The sequence below is a fragment of the Lepidochelys kempii genome, chromosome 11 (assembly GCF_965140265.1).
Source record: "Lepidochelys kempii isolate rLepKem1 chromosome 11, rLepKem1.hap2, whole genome shotgun sequence".
NCBI classification, from domain to species: Eukaryota; Metazoa; Chordata; order Testudines; family Cheloniidae; genus Lepidochelys; species Lepidochelys kempii.
Window position 1 is genome coordinate 31,159,226 of NC_133266.1, and position 21,533 is coordinate 31,180,758.

The 21,533-nt window shown below is 42.3% G+C and overlaps 1 protein-coding gene across 2 annotated transcripts in view; it reads right to left on the reverse strand.

Annotated features, from left to right (window-relative positions):
• Nucleotides 1–3,424: 3,424 nt before the first annotated feature.
• Nucleotides 3,425–21,533, reverse strand: part of CYTIP (cytohesin 1 interacting protein) — a 35,564-nt gene continuing 17,455 nt past the window's right edge. For both annotated transcript variants that reach the window (XM_073305524.1, XM_073305523.1), the window contains exons 4-8: nucleotides 17,042–17,144; nucleotides 16,802–16,895; nucleotides 14,132–14,201; nucleotides 9,091–9,157; nucleotides 3,425–8,347 (exon numbers count right to left, since the gene is read on the reverse strand). In XM_073305524.1, the coding sequence (XP_073161625.1) occupies nucleotides 7,878–8,347; nucleotides 9,091–9,157; nucleotides 14,132–14,201; nucleotides 16,802–16,895; nucleotides 17,042–17,144 (804 nt within the window). In that variant the 3' untranslated portion in view covers nucleotides 3,425–7,877. The remainder of the gene's footprint in view (nucleotides 8,348–9,090; nucleotides 9,158–14,131; nucleotides 14,202–16,801; nucleotides 16,896–17,041; nucleotides 17,145–21,533) is intronic.

A 21,533-nucleotide genomic window follows, 5' to 3' on the forward strand; every position in this document is an offset into this window, starting at 1 on the left:
CTCTATGGCATTTTGTCTTTCATACCCCCTAATTCTTATATGGTATCTGCAAAGCTAGTTTGTCCAAACTATGGACATAGGTGAAAGCTGGTTTTGAACAGCTAGATAACCTCTGTTTTTTGTGTGTTCTGACAAATTCAAATGTGCTATTTCTCCACTATGTTTTCTAACAAGCTGCTCTTTTAAAACACTAGGGCAAATGATACTGAAAAGCTAAACAGGAATTGTCTAAAATGCATCACAAATAAACTCAGCACTAAATTACCCAAATTACAGCTTCCTAAACTAAAGTTAGTATGCTGTGATACTGTACACCATGTGAATGTGAGGCCATACAGTCTAGGACAGTGAATATGCCAGACCTCATATAACTGAGGTGGGTTATGCCTGCTTAGGACTTGAGCAGGAGATCTCCAAGGAACATCCAGCATGTTGCAAGTAGTAAAAGCACAGTGGTGTTCTGCTCTCCGAGTCCATATTAATGGTGGAGGGAGCACTGTGCTGCTGGAGGCATTTTTTTTTCAAATAAAACTTAAAACTAAGGGTTTCGCCACAGTGATCTCATGACACATTTGAGCCAGTGAGCTCTAGTGCCCCAAGCTAATACCAATTTGGGTGATTATTATACTTTCTACCTTTTTCTCCTCGGTTTAAATAGAATAAATCAGGCAGGTTTCGCTTCCTATCCTAAACTGATGTCTGATGTTGCTAGGCACTGTTGACAGTGTTTGTGTCCCACCCAGAGGTGACTGCACTTCAGTAGTGGCTGAAGATGTGGTTCCTATGTGGTGTATGGTACATTGATCATTTGTTAAATGCTTTAGGATCCTAGTGAATGAAAGTCACTACTGTGCATACTATACACGCAATGACTATACATCAGTCATTGTCATTACCAAGTAACAGAGTTGCAGATGTAGAAGTAGTAACGTTTCTTGCAGAACATTAATTAACCTTGAAAAATTCCCTGGACTGGACCTTACCCACACTGATGTGACACCACTAGAGTAGAGAACAGAATGCCATTTAATATAGATTCTTTCATATTCAAGATATGCCAGATCACTTAAACTCACTCTGGTAATACAGTTACCTTGTAGGTCAACAAAGCAACCATTATTTGCTCAGCAATCATTTATTTACAGATTAGTCAGACACATTAGGAAGAAGAGGAATGTCAGCAAATTTACTTGTGTTGTCCCCGCCTCTTTTAAAACACACACTACAGGATCTTTAACTTCTAACTTGGGAGTGACCTCAGCTTAAAGTATGGTTGCACCCTGAAAAGTGATGACACTGAGGGGCTCGATGCTTATTGTCTCTGAATGGCTCCTTATAAAACATGCTCAGTTTACAAATAAAAACATGTTTGTTTCTAATGGTCAGTGAGGAAAGGGCGGCACCATGGCGGGCTAGGTCAGGAAGGGAATTCCATGCATAGGGGTCAGCATGGAGAGGCTTGTAGGGGGAACAGACGATTTGGGGTGTTCAGGATAGCATCGCTAGTGGAGCAAAAAGAGTGGGGGGAGTCAAGGAGAAAGACCAGAGAGGTAGGAAGAACTATGCAAGCCCTTGAAGTGGAGGGTCAACAGGGATGGGGAGGGATCCCAAGGAGAGATTCAAAGTGTGGGGTGATGTGGCCACATCAATGGGATAGGAGAGCAATTTTAACAGCCACATTTTTAGAAGATGAGATGTGGGGATTGTACGGGGCACTGAGGCCAGACTGCACAAGGACAACTCTGCTAGCTGCTACAAAGGGGAACAGGCCATAGCTCTGCCCTGACCCCTCCCTGTCCAGTTTCATGGGGAAACTGGTGCTATGGGAGGTACAAGCGTGGAGTACCTCCAGATACATTGTACCCACTCTCCACAGAATGATGCCCAAACTAGCTCAGCGTGCTGGGGAATCCCAAGTGGCTCAATAGGAAGTTGCCTTTCCCTGTGTCCTGGGGAACAGTCCATTAGAGAAGTGTGTTATGCTTATAATAATTTCAGTAATGTATTCTACTGGCACATTACTTACATAATATAGGCTACAAACTCCTTCCAGATGCTATGAACATTTATGTTTGTGTGGGAATAAACAATAAATAGCAATACAGGGGACAGCCTCATGAAGAGCTCACAGCCTACGTAGAGAGGCTGCACTTGTGTGTGTTTGGAGCTGAATCCTGAGCAACAGCCAGTTGCTGTGTGGCAAGTACTGCAGACTACAAGGGCAGTAGTGATCATGGGCTGCTTCTCTCTTTGTTCATGAGTATGCGTACCACTGGCCATGTTCCCAGGTCATCATCTTCATGTACCTACCCCCTGTTATTCAGTGCAAAGAGCCATTTCTGTTTTGTAAGCATGTCAGTAGCTGCGTGAAGGTTCAAAACATGGGCTAAAATGCATTCTACACGGAGAAACGTAGTCTAGAAAACATCCTTGTTTTCTTTGTTTTAGATTACATATAGACTCTTTTTTCTTGTAATTGTCAGGCCATCTTTGATCTTCAGCAAATGCACGTAGGCAGCCTCACATGAATCTCTATCACCCACATCCTGTTTTTGATCAGCTGCACATCTTGTGGCCCTGAAGAGCTTGGTGTAAGTGGCAGATTGTGGTGAGAACCACCACCAAAGTTTGCTCACTATAGGCTTGGGTGTTTGTAACAGAATTTTCTCTTTCTTCAGCATGTTGGATTTCCTCCATAAGGCTTGGGTTGACTACATAAAAGGTAGACAATCATTAGACCTGCACAATGACATCTCCTCTGTTGCATCTAAAAGATGTACGATTAACCTTGCTTAGTTCACATTGAAATGCATATAAATACTATGGGCCATAGCAATATGCCAGTTTACAGCAGCTGAGGATCTGGACTTAAATATTTATGTCTATAGAATATTTTAAATAGACTTCTTTTTTTAATTATCATGCTGACATAATGCTTGAGCAAAACACCAAGCCTCTCCTTCTTCCCCCGCCTCTAGTCCAAATCATTCTGGACTCTGTAAATACAGTCAGAATGATATTTTCATTCAAAACATTGTTTATAAAAGAATTCTGGAAAAAGAGAAATAAAAATATATTTATTTTAAACAATTTCCATGGGTTTACTGTCTAGTCTATGTTCTTACAATACAAAGAGCTACAGTTTAGACTTTGAGGTTGCATTTGACTCAACACAAATAAAATGTCTGTTTATTGTCACAGGGCAGGGTTCCCTTATCTTGGATCCTTACTGCAAATAATCCTCATACACACCAGTAGCAAGTTCAACACCAAGTGCTTTGTAAACATTTGTTCCCCACAGCATAAGACTTTTCCCCAGGTCTTTACCTAATACCAAGGCAAAGTGCAGGAGGGAGAGACAGATCTCACCTCTCTGAGATAATGGGCTCCTTTGCCCTGCCTTCCTCTCTCCCTCCTGTCTCTCTTTTAAACATCCTCACCTGACCAGCTGAATTCCCTAGCTGGTTGGTTAATAACTTAGTACTTAATATCTCGTCACTTTGGCTTATGAGGGGGTGCTTACCAAGTGCACACAGTCAGCCTTTAGCTACCCACATTATTTACAGTGCAAGGGTACAAATTTTCACCTTTAGGTCCAACAGGAAAGTCCGAGAACATCTGTTGCTTGTGGAGATGGTCTCAGACCAAAACCCTGGCTCCAAACACCCTCAAACCTTGGGGAGAAGGAGCTCTGATGAAGGTTGGGTTGCTCCATGTGGAACAACCTCTGAAGGACTTGAAATCCACAGTTGGATCTGAAATTTGTGGTTCTGGCCTAACTCTAGTTCGTCACTGCTGCTAAAATGCGGCACAGATTTCAGATCCATATGTTCTGTTAAACTGATCAAGCCCAAATTAAAAGATTGACTCAAGCCATTTTCATTGCTCTGATATATAACCACCAAGGATGCAGGTAAATCCCCTAAAGCATTCAGAGATCCACTGGGGAGAAGGGATTTAACTGCACAGGGTCATTTGTTCAAAGGGCCCCGATCCACGTATGTGCAAATTATCTTATGCAAAACCCACCTTTGCACATATCAGTTGCATATTCACTACCTCCCAGTTTGCATGTACTTCAGCACAAATCAGAGGCCCTTTTCCTGCAACAATATTCTATGATTTTAATATAAAATGGTATTTATTACTTGAGAGTCAAATTTTAACACAGTTATGGAATTCCTGTTCCTAAATAGGGTGAGATCCTGGCCCTGTTGAAATCAATGTACTTCAGTAGAGCCAGGATTCCACCTACATGTACAGTAGACATGCTAAGAAAGAAAATATTTACTTCAATGCAGGATTTTCACTTAGGAACGTCCTATACTTAAAAGGTCTGATTTTCAGAGATGGCTTCTAACCTGGCAGGTGCAATTTTATATGCACAAACAACTCTGCCTGCATATTTGCACCTATACATTGGATTGTTAGATGTCTAGGTGCTACCATGTGCAACTGCAGTTATTTGCATGTGCAAGATGTGGGCCCAATTATTTGTATTTGCAAAATTGCACCTGAAAATTTGGGATCTAGGTTAAAGTGTCAGGTCCTATATGTTCTCAGAGTGGTATTATGGGCATGATTTTCAATCCAGCCTTCACTAGAGCATCACTGTGCCCACAGTCACACCTAAGCATCTAATTTTTCCCACAAGACCTCCTAGTGACATTGTGTCTAAAAATAACTGTGGGGAAAAACAAAACAAGAAAGCAATTTCTGAAAATACATGCGATGTATCTTAACTTTTTTCCTGTGATTTACTGTGTTGATTCAGAAATGGACTCCAGATGCAAAAATTAGATTGGATCAGGTGTGGGGTTATTTGAATCAAGGGGTTTGGTTTTGCTCAGGTTAAGGGCCAGTCAGGAAATTCAGAGCTCAGCTGGATCAAGGCTTGAACTCTGAACCACCAGAGACATGGGAGTGGGGTTGAATTTAAAACACATGTTCAATTTTTAACATAATAATAAACATATATGTTAAACTGAACAAACAAAAGAATGTGCTTCCTGTAATAAACAGAGCAATAAAGCTTCTCCCATGTTCATGTAATGTTTCCCTTCCCTCAACTTCACATGGAGAATTGCTGTACTACAATCTTTTTAATCCTCTTAGAAAAAAATATAAAAACTATCTGAAATGTTGGTTCACAGCTCTTGTTGGCCTAGCAAGAGTTGGGTGATGAAATCACCTTGGAAGGTGTGCCTTTGAAACAAAATTTATCAGCTAAAGGAATATTGGGTACAATGGAGCATATTTCTTTGACTTTTTGTTTGTTTGTGGTGGTGAAAGTTGCTGGTTTGACTTTGATGTTTTAAACACAACTGAAATCTTGTTAGAGTAGAGTAATGTCTGAAGTATAAACTACCTCTTAATGCTCTTTTTTGGTCAGTTAAAACCAAGTCATGTAAAACAAAAGATATTCTTAAAGATAATTACATTAACACGTCTTCCATCTATGCTATGTTTTGAAAAGTTTTGCCCACAGTTTAGAGGACTTAATTTGTGCTTGATCTATTATAAGTGTTTTGCACATATAATACCTGATATACACAAAGTGTCTCCTTTCCTTCCCATTCTATATCCAAACTTATTAAATAATTTCCTATAATCAATCTTGGGTAAACTATCCCTTCCATCTTCACTCCATATGCTATAGAAATCTTTAATCATAAAAAACCTAGATAATTGCTGACCCTTTTGTTCCAGCAGCAGTACACCAAAATACTATATAGAGAGTTGTATACAGGGTTCCATGAAGTCCTTAAGAGTGCAAGCTTGTTTATGGGGTTTGAATCCCAAAAAAGGCACTTCCCTGACACTGATTTGTAAAGAGTTTTCAAAGGTGAGACTGAAATCTTGCATTCCATTCAGAAACAAAACAAAATCCTATTGGTAACTGCAGGACATCCCATGAGAATGGCATAGGAAGGGATGTACTTATTTCTATGGGGCCTTGAAGAAGGAGAATTCATCTGATGTACTATATTTAGATCTTGTTCGCTGATCAATATTTTCTCAAGACTGCTGAAATTCTGATATGCTTCTTTGACTGCAATAATCTCAACTGGTGACAGTGAAGAAGCATAACCTTTACATTACTTGTTACTGAGCCTGACATATGCACAGTACAGGGAAATATGTTTTCAATAAGCCTGATTAGAATTTCAGAAACAAGTGACAGGAGTTAGAGACATGTCACTATAAGCAGGGATCACAGGCCCACCTGAGCTGTCATAGCAGGGTCTTGAAGTGGAAGATACACAAAAGCAGTCAGACTATATCACTAGTTTCCCAGAACCTTGTGCTGCCATTCCATTTTTTCTTTCCTTTCCATTTTCAATCAGTTCACCCTGGAAGACTCCTTCTCATTCCAAACCACTGAAATCTATTTCAAACCTTTTGTTGCCAAACTACTGCAGTGGATGTTACTTTGCTCTGTACACACCTGTCCAGTATTTCTTTGGTGTTCACCATTTCAATTATCTTTGTCATCACTGCTGCTAAGTACAAGGCCAATTCATGTTACCGAAGGTAATGTCAATCCGATACCAGCAGCACCAAAAAACCCTTCCTCTCTCTTTCTAGACTACCATGCAGGTGCAGATCAAATAACATACCTCAGCTGAATACCTCCCCCAAACATACTCAATCACAGTCCAATGAGTGTGGCTCTGCAATCTCTCATATTTCAGATACCCCCTCCTTTTTTTAAGCCAATAATCCTTTATGCTTTTCTCTGCCTTTTTTTTCTTTTTTCTTTTCTTTTTTAATAAAGAAAACTGAAATGTTTTGACTCCCAAGTTCATTTATGTTCAATGGCCCCAGTTTGTCCCCCACCCAGATGAATGAAACACACACACCCACGTTTTAAAAACTCAGTAACTCAGCTATTGTGGCCAGTCTAGTATAAAAACAACAGACAATGGTACTGAATGAGCTGCCATAGTAGAAAAGCTTTGGTTTGTTAGCTGAGGAATCATGTAAGTTTGTGGGTGAACCTTAGAGTTCAAATTCCCTGTGATGGTAAAGACTTAGCATGACATATCAGTGATTTCAGCCATGAGGAGCAGACAGGTCTGATAAAGTGTGGGCCATAGGTCATGATGTGTGTTAAAATATAAATAGTATGAAGAGATAAGAAAAATTCCAACGATATCCTAGGAGTTACTGCTACGGTCCCTGCAGTGTCTGCATGTTGTCCTATGGGCTTGACTGACTGGAGAAACGTGGTCTCTAGCTTACTGACTGGAAATACAATTGCATTTAAATAAAAATCCCTAGTCTCTGCTACAGAAACTCAAGTATACCCTAGTCTGAGCCACAGCACAGGCAAAATATAAGGTTAACAAACATACAAATAAATCCTTCAGACTTCTAGTTACTGCACTTCTTTTCACAGTTTTGTTCTTCTGTGGTGCGCACATTTGTATATGTGGGGCCTGATCCTGCTCACAATGGGACTTTTGCCAATGATTTCAGCAGCAGCAGGCCCTTTATTAAAGTTCTTTGAAGAATATAATATTTGGCTGGCTAACATAGGAAATAAATAGCTGTAACTCTCACACAGAGAGGACTACATTGGTAACGCAAGGGTCGATGAGGAGACACTGCAAAGCTTTTTCACATGCCAAAGTTAGTCCCTGAAAATCTGCTCTATACTAACAAAGCTGGGTCCACAGTGTGCTAGCTGCATTCAAGAAGAATGAAAAAAAAGCCAGCACTTTAACGAACGGCAATCCCATCGTAATGTTATGTTGGGGGGAAATGTGTGGCTGGGTGAGTCAGTATGAATTCCAGGCACCATGTGGTTTTACTGCTGAAGTTTCTGTCTATGGATACTAACACAGTCCTTGCTGAAGAAGATACTTAAGATGTCAGACCCGACTTTCTTCCTCTTCCACTGCTCGGTGAAGACCTGGAATGAATTTCAAAAGCTGCTTTCGGACACTTCCTCTCCTATTTTTCCGTGGGAGTGTTCCAAAAATATTTGAAAAACTGCCTCCCTCCCATGAGGGCGACATTGATCCACTGCTAGCCACACTAATGCTTCTGTTCCTCCTCAGTGAATATTTCCCTACTGCAGTATCATTGTCCCTTGAAAAGAAGCAATCGTCATCTGTACTTGACTGCCTGCTCAAAGTCTCATGAGCAGAATCCTCAAAAACACCACTCTGGTAGAAGCTATCCTCACTGTCCACCGTCATTGAGCTCAGACGGCTTTTACAGCTGCTTTCGCTGGAGAATCGGGGTTTAATTGGGAAGGCAGGCCTTGGTGAAGCACAACTACCGAATAAATTGGACTCCAATTCCTGGATGTCAAACAGAGAGTTGTCATTCACCTCCCCTAGAAAAGAGATATAAAAGCAGCAGAATTATACAATGTAAATCACGTAAAGACTAGAGCACAGGAAATCTGTGTATCAAAGATAATCTACAACATCGCAATCTGAATTTCCCGAAGTGTCATTAGAGAGAGATGTTACTGGTAATTCACGCCTACATGTTTGGCTGATTGAAGAGATCTACACAAGGCACGTCAACGGTTTTATTTGGTCTCCCCTAGATTTCTCAGCCCTTCTCTGTTCTTCCTTACTGACCTGTCATCAGCTTTTTTCCAGCCAGGAAGATGGGGAAGACCCCCATGGATTTAGCATGCCAGTTTAGAACATTGATCTATCAAGTCCAGTGTCCTGTCTCAGGCAGTGGCCAATAACTGATACTTTAGAGGAAGGTGTATTAGCTATGTACCTATCACTTCCCCCTCAATAAACAGAATGAAGGCCTTTCCCTGGGTCAGTCAGTAAAGGAAGGGAGGAGAAAAGGGTGTAACCAATGCCAACTTCTGTTTTCTAGAATTCATGCAGATTACCTTTTGTTCTGCGCCAGCCAAGGAGACAGACATCCCCATTCATTAATCCCTGAAACAGTTTTTCCACCCAGTACCCTCATTAACAGGGAAAAAGAAGCCAAATGAAAACCAGACCCAAGCAAACACCTGCTTTCGACTGAGCACACAGAATTTCTGCAGAAGCAGCTGTGATGGTCATGAAACGTACTGTGGTTTCCTAACAGGAAATCAAAACTTACCATGCAGCAAGCGTTGTTCCTGTAATTGCAGAGATCGGTACTCCACCCATTTTTCCTGCATAGTTTGCTGTGAAGGGTAAATTATGAATGATGATTAGCACTAACTTTCACAATGTAAAGCTGGTTTAGAGAAATGGTGTATTCAGAAAAACTGCAGCTTAGTTCTAGGAAGCAGGTACTTTCAATAAAGCGTACATTCTCTTACCAGTCGTATTAACAGAGCTTGCTTGAAAATTAGTAAGTTTCTCCCAGAAACAAATTATTCTGTTAATTTTTGTTTGACTTTTGCTGATGCACCTAACACATGCTACTATGGAGTATTATCTGGGTTCTCTTATTACCCATAGATATGATAACTCTAGTTATTGGAAGCCAGGCTTATCTCTAACAAGAAGAGTATGCAAAAGTTCAGAGGCATGATACTATAATTACCTGTACCAACAACATTTGAATACTATCTGCACATCCCATAATAGAAGCAGATAGCATCTTTGAAGCAAAAGCCATAACTGTAGTGCAGTAACTATGTAATAATCACTGGCAAGGACAGTATCTAGTGAAACTCATTTGCCAAAAGAAAGGCTGGGAGAGAGATTATCTAGTTATTTGGAATAAGAAGATCTTCAGAATTTCCAGCATTGGTTGCTGTATTCAAACTGCCAGTCATGTCACTGTGAGGCCAGGGTCATGGGCTGTTGGGCCCTGTGGTCTGGATATTAAAAAATGCTCAGCTACCATTTAGTCACCGAGTTGAAGAACCAGATTTTTCAAAAAAGCTCAGCAAACCAGGAGCCTAACGCTTTTCAAAATGTTGCCCTGTTAAGCGTCCAAGTGGGAACTGATCTCTTCTAGAAATCTGTCCCCAGTCGTGGGTGCTGAGCTCTTGAAAACAAGGCACATGTGCTTCTGTTGCTTGTTCTGCCATGAGCAATGTCCTGATGTCATGGTTAGCAACAACACTTTCAGTCTGATGCCTACAAAGGCTGGTCTATCCTGAAGTTGCTCAACATGCTGGCTTCCTCCCTGCTGCATGCTTATCTCGACACATCTCAAATGCAGTTACATATTCTAATTAAAACAATAAAACCTGTACCATTTTGCTTTAAGGTGGATGCAATACGGCCATCTGCAATGATATAAATGAACCCAGTGCATCTATAAATAGGTAGCTAGGCACGCCACTTCCTGGTTCACATATGCAGAAGCTTGATAGTGAATACAAATGCAAATTTTTGCTAATACCACATGTGTGGAGACATTTGTGTGGACTGTTGTTTCAAGGGCAGTCACATTAGACTACCTCCTCCCTTCTTCATTACTGGAGCTGAGTGGATAACTGATTTTTAGTTTGGTGGCTGAACCCAAAAAAACCCAAATAAAATTAGTTTCAGGTCAACACAAACAAACTGAAAAATTTCTTTCTTGCTGCAGTGAAAAACCATGAGGAAAAAAAAAAGTTTAGAAGCTTGCTGCTAACATTTCCAACTAGCACTATTGAACTTTTGCAAATGGCAATTTTCAGAGGCCTATAATTTGGCTAAATTTGGGTGAATTCTCAAGAGGGCAGCAAAAGACACCTTTGATTGATTGTTCAGAATATCCAAGATTTTCCTTATTCTCACTATCGCTACATCAGAGTCCCAGCCATCCCCTAATTATTGTTTCTGGCACCTAACTGAAATTTGGGAGCACTTGGACTCTCAAAAAATTGTTATGCATCCATCTGTTGCTGCCAAAATGTTAGCTAGACTTCTCTTCAGTTTGTTGGCCCAAAGGTTTAGAACACCTCTCAATGACAATGTGCTTACGTGTTCGGTCCCTGGTTCTGTAAAAAGGTTATTTGTATCAATCTGGCAGGTTATGTCAAAAACCCAAACAATTCTTAAACTCTAAATGTGCTTATTCTGTTTGCAGTATAGTTGTAGCCATGTTGGTCCCAAGATATGAGAGAGACAAGATGGGTGAGATAAAAGAGAATATCTTTTATTCCCTCACCCACTTTGTCTCTCTAATTCTGTTTATAATGACTCTTTATACTTGTAGTTACTTATCACATACGTGAGTAGAGTCTCATTTATAGAAGGCTTTTTGGGGACTGATCTTTTATAAACAAAAGTAGGTTTCTTACCATTGTAACCACACTAATAGGAAACCGGTGGGCCCAGGCCCACACTCTCACAATACTTTGATATATGACAACTATTTTGTGAGGTAGTGGTTTTGCACTTCTGAGAAACTAGTTGGTAAATTAACCCCCTTTTTGAAAACAGGGCATATGATTAGAGATGCAGCAATTTTGCTTTACCAGTGACTTAAGCTTAGAAATGCTGTGGTCTCTGCTGTGTGGCTCACAGGATGTTCAGAATGACCAGCCCTATTAGCACCATCATGGAGCATTACAATGTGGTCTGCACTGCAGCAAGGGGACTAGCCATTTTGGAAGCAGATAACTGCTTTAATTAAATTCTGAACGAGGGCTGAAAGATGGGGAATGGGGTTAGATTCTGAATCTGGAAGGGGAAAGGAGAGAAATGAATTTCATATTTTACAAAGCCACTTAGCAGGGCTAGAGTTTGGCTGCTAAAACAGGTTGGGGATATTTTAAATCCATCACTGTAAAGTAGCTCTGTTCCACCTGCCGTTTGTCGAATCAAAATGTACATGGGTATATCACAAAGCAGAGTAACTTTATGATGTTTTTCTTAGGCTCAGATGCTTTTCAAAGCTTTTATCTGGGGGGGGGAGGGAAGAGATCAATTGTCAGGCAGCTTATTCCAGCCTGTACAACTAACAGTAATGGAATCTGTAGCGGTACTAGTTACTGCCAACATAATAATCAACTACTGCAGTCTCATTAATCACAGCAATGAAATGTCTGGCTCCATGATTTGACTTAGTTCTAGTTCTTTCTGGACTAAGTGGTGGTGACTGCTTGCATACTTAGCTGATATAATCAAAGTTGGGGTTGCCATTCCAATATTAGGGTCATTTGGAGGTCAAACTCAGGTGGTGGCCCCATGTGATGTAAGCAGCATGCTGGGCATGTATAGTTCCCCCACCTCCCTCTACCTTTCTAAATCTCCTAACACTGAGGAACAGGGCAGAACATGGTAGATTGCATAAAGGCAGCACTGTATATGAAGGAGCTTTGCCTCAGAGTCAGCCTTGCAAAGAACCACCTGGTAAATATTATTATTAGACTAGCTGCATTACATAACACCCAGAGGTCCCAAAGGAGAGTGAGAGAGAGTCCCTGCCTTTATATTCTAAATGAAGACAAAGGAGAAACAGAAGCACAGAGATGTGCCCAAGGACACACAGCAGGCCAGTGGCAGAACAGGAAACAAAGCCAAGGTCTTCTGACTTTTAGTCCAGTACTCTATCCACTAGACCATCCTGCTCTGAGAATCCCAAAGAAAACCCAACTTTGCTGTAATTCATTGGGAGGTTAGGTGTATTTTTAATAGTTTTAAACAGGCGTTTTCTACTTACCACTTCTGGGACACTTTAAAAATTTAAATTCTTCACTAAAATTAATCTGTTTAAATTACAAAACACTTTAAAGGCCGAGTACTTTCCTTTTCCTTTCAGTGTCTCCACTGAAATCATTAGTTTCACTAGTGTAAGTGAGAGGTGAATCAGGCCCAGAATTGTTTAAAAGAAAAGAAAAACAGTAAAGAGGATGGGTCAGATTCTGCTCTCAACTACACGAACATCAACTCCAGTTATGCGGACACTAGTAAATAGTTTGACTACACCAGACAGGTATGTTAATTGGATCAACTTGATGTCTTAACGTGTACGCATAGGGTATGTCTACATTGCAATTAAAAACCTGCAGCTGGCCCGTGTCAGCTGACTCAGGCTTTCGGGGTGTGGGCTGTGGGGCTGTTTAATTGTGGTGTAGATGTTCGGACTCAAGCTGCAGCCTGAGCTCTGGGACCCTTCCACCTCACAGAGTTTTAGAGCCCAGGCTGCAGCCTGAACAAGAATGTCTACACTGCAGTTAAACAGCTGGAGGCCGACAAGTCCGCGTCAGCTGGCATGGGCCACTGCTCAGATCTGCCACGGCTCACTCAGTTGGAGTCAGATGTACGTACACACACACACGCTTAAGTTCAGCATGTGGTTTTGTTTTGTTTTTTGTGGGGGTTTTTTTAAACTTTTTATGAATTCCATGGCATGGTACAAAACTGCTGGTGGTATTTGCTAAATACAAATCAAATTAAAAATCATACCAACTCTGTTAATAAAGAATGAATCAAGGTCTGTGTCATAATACCTCGTACTTGCCCATTACTGACACTCACATGGCAGAGATTATTATAGGTTTACAGAAGTAGAAGTAATTCTATCATCTAGATATTTTAGGTGCTTATATGGCTCTTATCACCATAGTATTTGAACACCTTACAAAAGCCTGTGATGTAAGGAAGTGCTACTATCCCCATTTTTAGGTAGGCACCTGAGACAGAGAGACTAAGTGACTTGCCCAAGGTACACAGGATGTCTGTGGCAAAGCAGAGTATTGAACCCCAATTCCCAAAGTGGCAGGCTAGTGCCCTAACCACAATACAATCCTTCCTCTCAATCAGTCTTGAAATCATCATCCAGCAGCTTTGGGCTATCCTGAGTCAGCCAACGTTCCTTAATTCTACTCCTCGCACATACTATGTATGAACAATGTCCCAAGCTGGATAACCTTACGCAGATGATGAAATGAGGGCCTAGGGTATTTTGGGGTTCCCCTTGTGGAGAAGCATCCTCTTCACAAAGACGGCCAACACACCTGGTATCCTCGCTGGCAGTAGAATTTGCAAGGTCAAAGACATAGAAAATGAACTAGCCTCTCAGCACTTGAGGCAGGAGGGGCTGATGCATATTGGCAAGGCAATGCGAGATGTTGCATTTCCATTGCCTGTTTCTTCTTTGTCTGCAGATAAATAGATGACTTTGGTCTTCAGGAAATCAATCTGGCACTTTTTACGTGCAACATATTTACAAGAGACATACTGCACTTAAAAAACACATATTAAATTACCTTCAATAACTGCAGCTTGGTTTCAAGTTCCATTCTCCTAACAATCCTGGCTCCATTAACAGTCTCTAATCTGTAAAGAACAATTGTTTTCATGACTGAAATGTACAAGGACCATTTAAGCATGTATAGGTATTACATTACTACTATTAGGTAATGTTTATACTGCAGTAGCACACAGAGGAGTAGGCACAGTAAATACCCTAAAGAGTTCACAATCTAAAAGGCAAGTGGAATATGGAGGTCTGGGGAAAGGGATGCAGTTAGGATGTATTATCTCTCTTGAATCAGCTATTTTAAGGAGTGATGTATTTCCTGTGTTACAGAGGAATCAAGCCACTTGGAAATTTCCAAACACATGAGTATGGAGAAGCAGGAGAGGGTGAAGAGAGAGTATTGGGCCAACTTCCAAAGAATGGTAAATATAAAAAAGGGGATCCTAGGGCCAATGGGGACAAGGAGGTAGGTGTCTGTCTTGACCAATTAGTGTTCCTAAATGTTTTATGTCAACAAGCACTGAGAGAACTAATACTACTTACCATAAAGATCAAAAAGTGTGAGAGTGTGAGATGAGAAGGTCTTGTAATGGCCTGGGAATTCTTCCAATGTATCATTCTATAAGTGCCTGTGATAAACAGCTTTTTGCTGATCCACTGCAAAAACCTACTTACCTCATGCTCAATAGTGCTTGCAAGAGTAGGGTGACAAGATGTCTCCTTCTTAAAGGAACTGTCCCGTATTTAAGCCCTCCTGCAGGTGTCCTGACTTTTTCTTAAAAACAAATTGTCCCGTATTTTCTGCCTTCCCTCATCAGTACTGGCAGGTCCTGCTGCTGGCCTGATCCCTGCTTGCCAGTCACCCTCCCACCAGTGGTGAGTGGAGGGGTCCTGTGGCCAACAATAGGGGTGGGTGTGCAAGGCTGATGCGGGGGGTGAAGATTCAGTGTGTGGGACCAGCTACGCCCCTGGTGGTCTGTCAGTGCAGCCCACACTGCATGCTGGCTCTTGGCCAGCAGGGCCCTGCCCCATTTCTGGCCAGCACTGCAGTGGCCGGCGAATGCGGGCAGGCACCAGGCAGCGCCTGGTTACATGTCACCTGTGCTGCCCACCCATCGGCCCTTTACATGCTCCCCCTCTCACTGTTCTCTCCCAGTTTTGCCCCTTCTCCCAACCCTGCTGCTACTCCATATCCTCCCAAGTGTCTCACTCCCAGCAATGTGCAGAGAACCAGCCACTGGTTGGAGCGCTCAGCTCACCAGCAGCCTGGCTGGCAATACAGTGACCAGATTTCCCAATTTTATAAGGACAGTCCTGATATTTGAGGCTTTGTCTTATATAGGTGCCTATTACCCCTTACCCCCTCCCGATTTTTCACACTTGCTGTCTGGTCACCCTAGCTGGCAGGCTCCTTCCTTCCCCCACTGCCTCTGGTTGGGCCAGCACCCCAGGAAAGTCCAAGACCCTCCTGCCCTGGGTCCTGCCCCCCAGTGGGCATGAGGCTGCTCTGGCACCTAGGCACCCTTCCCTGCTGACCCACATCTCTGGCTGCTGAAGCCCCTGCAGTCAGGTTGGGCCCTGGTGCACAATGCATCCTTAGAGCTTAACCCCTTCCTGCCCACACGGGGGACAGGAGGTGGCTGGGTTATGTCAGTGGCCAGCAGCAGCCTGGAGGTGTGAGCTGCCTTTTGACACTGTGTGGGCAGGAAGGGACAAGCTACTTCCAGCCACTGGGGATGGAGGAGAGAAGAAGAGATGAACTCTGCAAAGACACAGGCCAGGTCGTCTCTTCCCCATCCACTCCTCCTCCCCTGCTGCTGGAAGCAACTCCCGTCCCTTCCCTCCAGCACAGTGCCAAAAGGCTGCTGCTGGCCACATTCTGGTATGAATCCTGGCAGAAATCTGGGGAGGAGGGGCATGGGACCCTGAGTGTTCCCCCCCCCCCCAACGTGTTGCCTCAGGAAGATGTGGTGCCAGGTACCAGGAGAGGCGGGTGTGTCACGAGGGCCCAGCCAGGCAGGGAGGGCGGAGAGTGCCAGGCAAGGAGGGGAGAGTCAGTCGGTCACCTGTCTCCCACCGTATATGAGAGGTGTATGGGAGTATGTGCACGTCACCTCTCCCAGTGTGTGTGTGGGAGGGTAGGGATTTGTGTGTCACCCCTCCCTGTATCAAACCTAAAGTCTTAAAGATAAGAAGATAAATAAAAAGACTCCAACTGCTTAGTATTTCTTTTTTAACAGGAGCTCAGTCAACTTAATGTTAATTTGAACATTTTTACTGCATCATTCTGATTGACTGCCGCTGAACTCCCTTGAATACGAGTAATTTTACAAGGTGTCCAATATTCAGCATAGGGAAATATGGTCACCCTATGCTAGAGCAGGGTTCAGTTCTAATTTGGGCAATTACATTCTGCATATTTGATGTGCTATGGTAACTTTGCATGTCTTGTCCTAAACTGTCGTGTAGCGTGGCTCTACGATTTTGAACTTGCTATTGTGTTCCTGCCTACAGGCAGAACTGTGAATCTTATTTCATCAGCAGAATTTGATTTAATCCTTTTTGCCTTTGCATCAGAAACAGCAAACTGAGCATCAGGAAACAAGTGAACATTTCTTCTTAGGCTCATAGTGTGAGAAGGGATTAAACTAAAATGTTTGAAAAAACACTTAATTACCTTAAATAATTCCCTGAAGATTTTATCAAGTCCACCATTTGCTTGTGACTAAAACCTTCAGTGTTTACTCCATTGATATTGGCTAGAATATCACCTGTTAAATTTAAATAAAAGTAAAATGAACATCTCAGGTACACACCATTCTTTCCACAGTCTCTAAAAACAAAAACTAAATGACACAGAAATAAATGGGAAAACAAACAGACAGAGCCACAAACCATAGAAAAACATGATAGTTACCTGTTTGCAGGCCAGAAAGATGGGCAGGACTTTCTTCTTCTATTTTGCAGACATAAGTGCATATTTGCAGGGAACAAGCATTTTGGTGTTGTAATCTACGTGTCTATAAATATCAAATTGACAATGTTACCAATATTAAAACCTCAAAATCAATGTAAAAAGTTAAATATTGCCTTACAGCCCAATCAGTGTACAGTCAGCGTTCATCTTATTTTCAAAAGGAAAAGGAGGACTTGTGGCACCTTAGAGACTAACGAATTTATTTGAGCATAAGCTTTCGTGAGCTACAGCTCACTTGCATCCGATGAAGTAAATAAATGCTCAAATAAATTCGTTAGTCTCTAAGGTGCCACAAGTACTCCTTTTCTTTTTGTGAATACAGACTAACATGGCTGCTACTCTGAAACCTTTTTTTTGTATTGCATATGTTTTATTACTTTTGTTATTATCATAAATGAGAAGTCAAGAAGCCTGAGACAATGGGAATAGGATATTTCCTTCTTAGGAGAGAAATGAGTGGAAACAGAAAAACAATAAATAAATTATCCTTGTTCATTTTATTTACAATATGTACCGTTCCTACACAACATAGTTTTAAACCAAGATGGCTCTTAAACAGCAACAAGAAGAGTTTAGGCCTATTTACACATTAACTGTAGACAAGAACAACTTTCTGGTTCTAGCCTACCTGGACATAGATTATTCTCTTGTTTACACTACAACAATCTACCATCTTGTAGGATCCAGTTATAACACGGTAGAGTCTGACATAGCCTGGGAACACGGTTTTAAAAATTTTGGGCCCATCTATGCTACCGTATTTCAAATGTCATTTTAACCATCTGGTAATATTAGATGGGACAAGAGACTATTATGAGATGACTGAGAAGTAAGGAAAATTGAACCTGCTCTTGTCCTAAGTCATCTTTTAAGCTGTAAAAGCTCTGAGTCCCAAGGCATAACATTGTGTCCACACCTCCTCCAAGAAAAAAATAGCTGCCTCTTTTTTATTTTGAAATGAATATTCATTAAATAATGAGGAAAAAATCCAGCAAAATCCATCATCTGTGTCACATGTACTTCGAAAAATAGCCAGACAGATCATGCAACTGTAAATACCTAATCAAAATCTCTGTTATCTCGCAAAGACATAAGAAATAACCAATCCTGTTGGTTGCCTGGCAATATCAATATTTAACCGCATCTTCCTACCACAAGTCAGGACTGGGGCTGTGCGAAACGTTAATAGTGAAACAACAACGACACTACCACTCACAATTACCATGTCCACTTCAGGGAAAAAATTGACTGTGAAATCCTTAACAAACCTCGCATCTACCATGATTTCTCCACCACCAAGAGGACAGCTAATCTAATCGCCAGAGAGTGATCAAACAGTAGACAAAAGGGGACACCGTTGACGTGGGTGGTGGATATAATAAGGCCAGGGGAGGCTCTGTCATGGTTGCTGGATGCCCAGTTGTGGTGCTTTGGGGGGAAGTTTTTGCTTTATTATGCCCCATGCTGGTTCCAGGGCAGCTGAGGAGGTGGTATGTGCTAGTCAGCTTCCTGGGTTCATCAGTAACCTCCCTGGACTGATGAACCCAGGAAGTTGAGTAGCAAATACCACCTCCTCAACCAGCCCAGAACCTGCATGGGGCATATGTAAAGCTTCTTCGGATGAAAGTGAGAGACTTTTCCCTGCAGCTGGGCCGGGTCTGCTCTGTGCAGGTGGAGGGGGCTCGGGGCACCTCCAGGCAGGTGGAAAGGGAGGAAGGCTCAGGTCTTCGACTGGCCCAAGATGCCTGAAGCCGAATGGGGTGAGTGCTCCGGCTTCTGGCCTGTGCGGGGATCCTTTAGCCAAGGGAGAGGGGGGAGAGGAGTGCTCGGGACTCCTCTGGGGGTGGTCTCATGGCCCCGGCCATAGAGGAGGGGCAGGGTACAGGCAAATGTTATTGAGGCCAACTGACAACTCTCTGACATCACCTACTATAAAGAACTCAAAGAAGACCCCCACACCACAATTTACCCAGGATATCATAAAATCCTTCCCCAAACAATTCCAAGCGTAACTCTACAAACTCATTTCCCACAAACTAATCCCAAGGACCTCCTACATGCTTCCCAAGATACACAAACAAGGGAACACAGGCAGACTCGTCCTCTCTGGCCACAGCACTCTTACTGAAGGAATATCGGGACTCATAGGAAACCATCTTCTAACCACTCACCACAAAGGGCACAACTGACTTCCTTCACAAACTCTGCAACATTAACAACCTCCCTCAGAACACCATCCTTGCCAACACGGATGTCACTTCCCTATACATCAACATGCCTCACAATGTCAGCATCATTGCCTGCCTCAAAATATTTACAAGATAATGGACTACCCTCAGCTATCCACCCCAAAGTCATCAGCAAACTCATCCATTTCATACCCACCCATAACAATTTTACATTCAACAACACACACTGTGTCCAAACCATGGGAACAGCCATGGGTACTAGAATGGTCCCCAGTATGCCAACCTCTTCATGGGCCACCTTGAAAAAGAATTTTTGGACAAACAAAGCACAAAACCAGTGATATACCTGATATTTTCATCTTTTGGACAGACTGTTTCAACTCCCTCATAGATTTCCACCACCCACCCTCTAAACTCTCTCTAGAACACTCCCATACTATCATCAACTTTCTGGACCACAACCAGCTTCAACAATGGAATCCTACAGACAACCATATACAAGAAACCCACAGACCACCACACCTACCTTCGTAGATCCAGTAACCACCTCAAACACACCAAGAAATCTTATCTACAGCCAGGCACTCAGATACAACAAAGTATGCTCTGAGGAAACAGCCCAGGATATATACACCTTAACACACTTAAAACCATCTTCACCAAACAAGGACACTCCACCAGAGAAGTAGATCAATCACGGAACAGGCCACCCAAATGTCCCAAGAGAATCTGCTTCAATACAGAAATAAAACCCTCTCTGACTGAATACCCCTAGTTGTCACCTGTCACCCTACTCTGGAACCCAACCGGGGTATCAAACAATTACAACCCATACACAATCGGGATCCCATCCTGAAAAATACCCCATTAAACAGCCCCTCAACCTCTCCAAGCTCATCATCAGAAGCAATTTCCCCACAGACCGAGATACACCAACTCAAAGCGGCACCAGACCCCACCAGAACAGATGCAAAACCTGTAGACATATCTCCACAGCTGTGATGATCAACAGTCCCGACAACACAACTTTCAAGATCCATGGGTCCTACACATGCCTATCACAACAGGTGTTGTACCTCATTCAGTGCACTAAATGCACGAACAATAATGTGGGTTAAACCAGATAATCAATACACTCTCAAATGAGCTCACCCAGGAAAATGCTAAAACACCCCATCACCTGTGGGTTAACACTTTTCACAAAAGCGGCAAAGAGTCCTGTGGCATGCATGCATCCGACGAAGTGGGTATTCACCCACGAAAGCTCATGCTCCAATATGTCTGTTAGTCTATAAGGTGCCACAGGACACTCTGCTGCTTTTACAGATCCAGACTAACACGGCTACCCCCATTTTTGTCAGAATTGTTAATGCGCCACTTTGTCTTGACTGGTCCCTTACAATATGTGCTAACTCCTTTTGCTAAACAATGTGTTCCACCTTGCATTTAGCTGTCACACTCAGACAGTGCTTAATTTGTAATGAAAGAGATACTGGGGCTCAAGCAATTAGGTACCAAGGCTTAAGCAATTTTTTACATTCACAACTGATGCAGCAAGCCCAGAGGTGCTGGGACTATGAACTGCCAAGTCTAGAGGTGCCCGGGCTCAGTCCTGGCAAGCCCTGGCACAAATTAAGCACTGCACTCTGTCTCAGAGTACCTTTCTCAGACCTGAAGAAGAGCTCTGTGTGGCTTGAAAGCGGTCTCTCTCGTCAATAGAAGTTGGTCAAATAAAATATATTACCTCACCCACCTTGTTTCTCTAATAGTGAAACTAAGACAGCCAAAACCCACTCAATTTTGAGTTTCGTTACAACCCTAAAATCCTCGGCAGATTCACAAATCTTTCTAATCACAACATGGATCAAATGATGAGCAAATCTGGCATGAGTTTCTAGCAAACCTGGGCTGATTTACTTATTCATGAAGAAACTATGCAACTCAGTGATTTCAACATTAGGCACAACTTAATGCTTTCAGCTAAACCCAATATTCCAGAATCACACCAGTATATGCCATTTAACATTTTCCTACCAGACTGAAAGTTTATACCAGCCTGAGTAGTAATATCTAGCTATTTAGGCCTCAAACTTGCACATACATGTACGTACATTAGTAACTTTTTAGGCACATGCATGGTCCCATTACAACAGTAGTGATTGCTGTCATCTGATTACAACAGACTGAGGCCATAAATGGGAAGTACTGGTAGAATCAGTCAAATGGGCAGAAACTTTCAAATG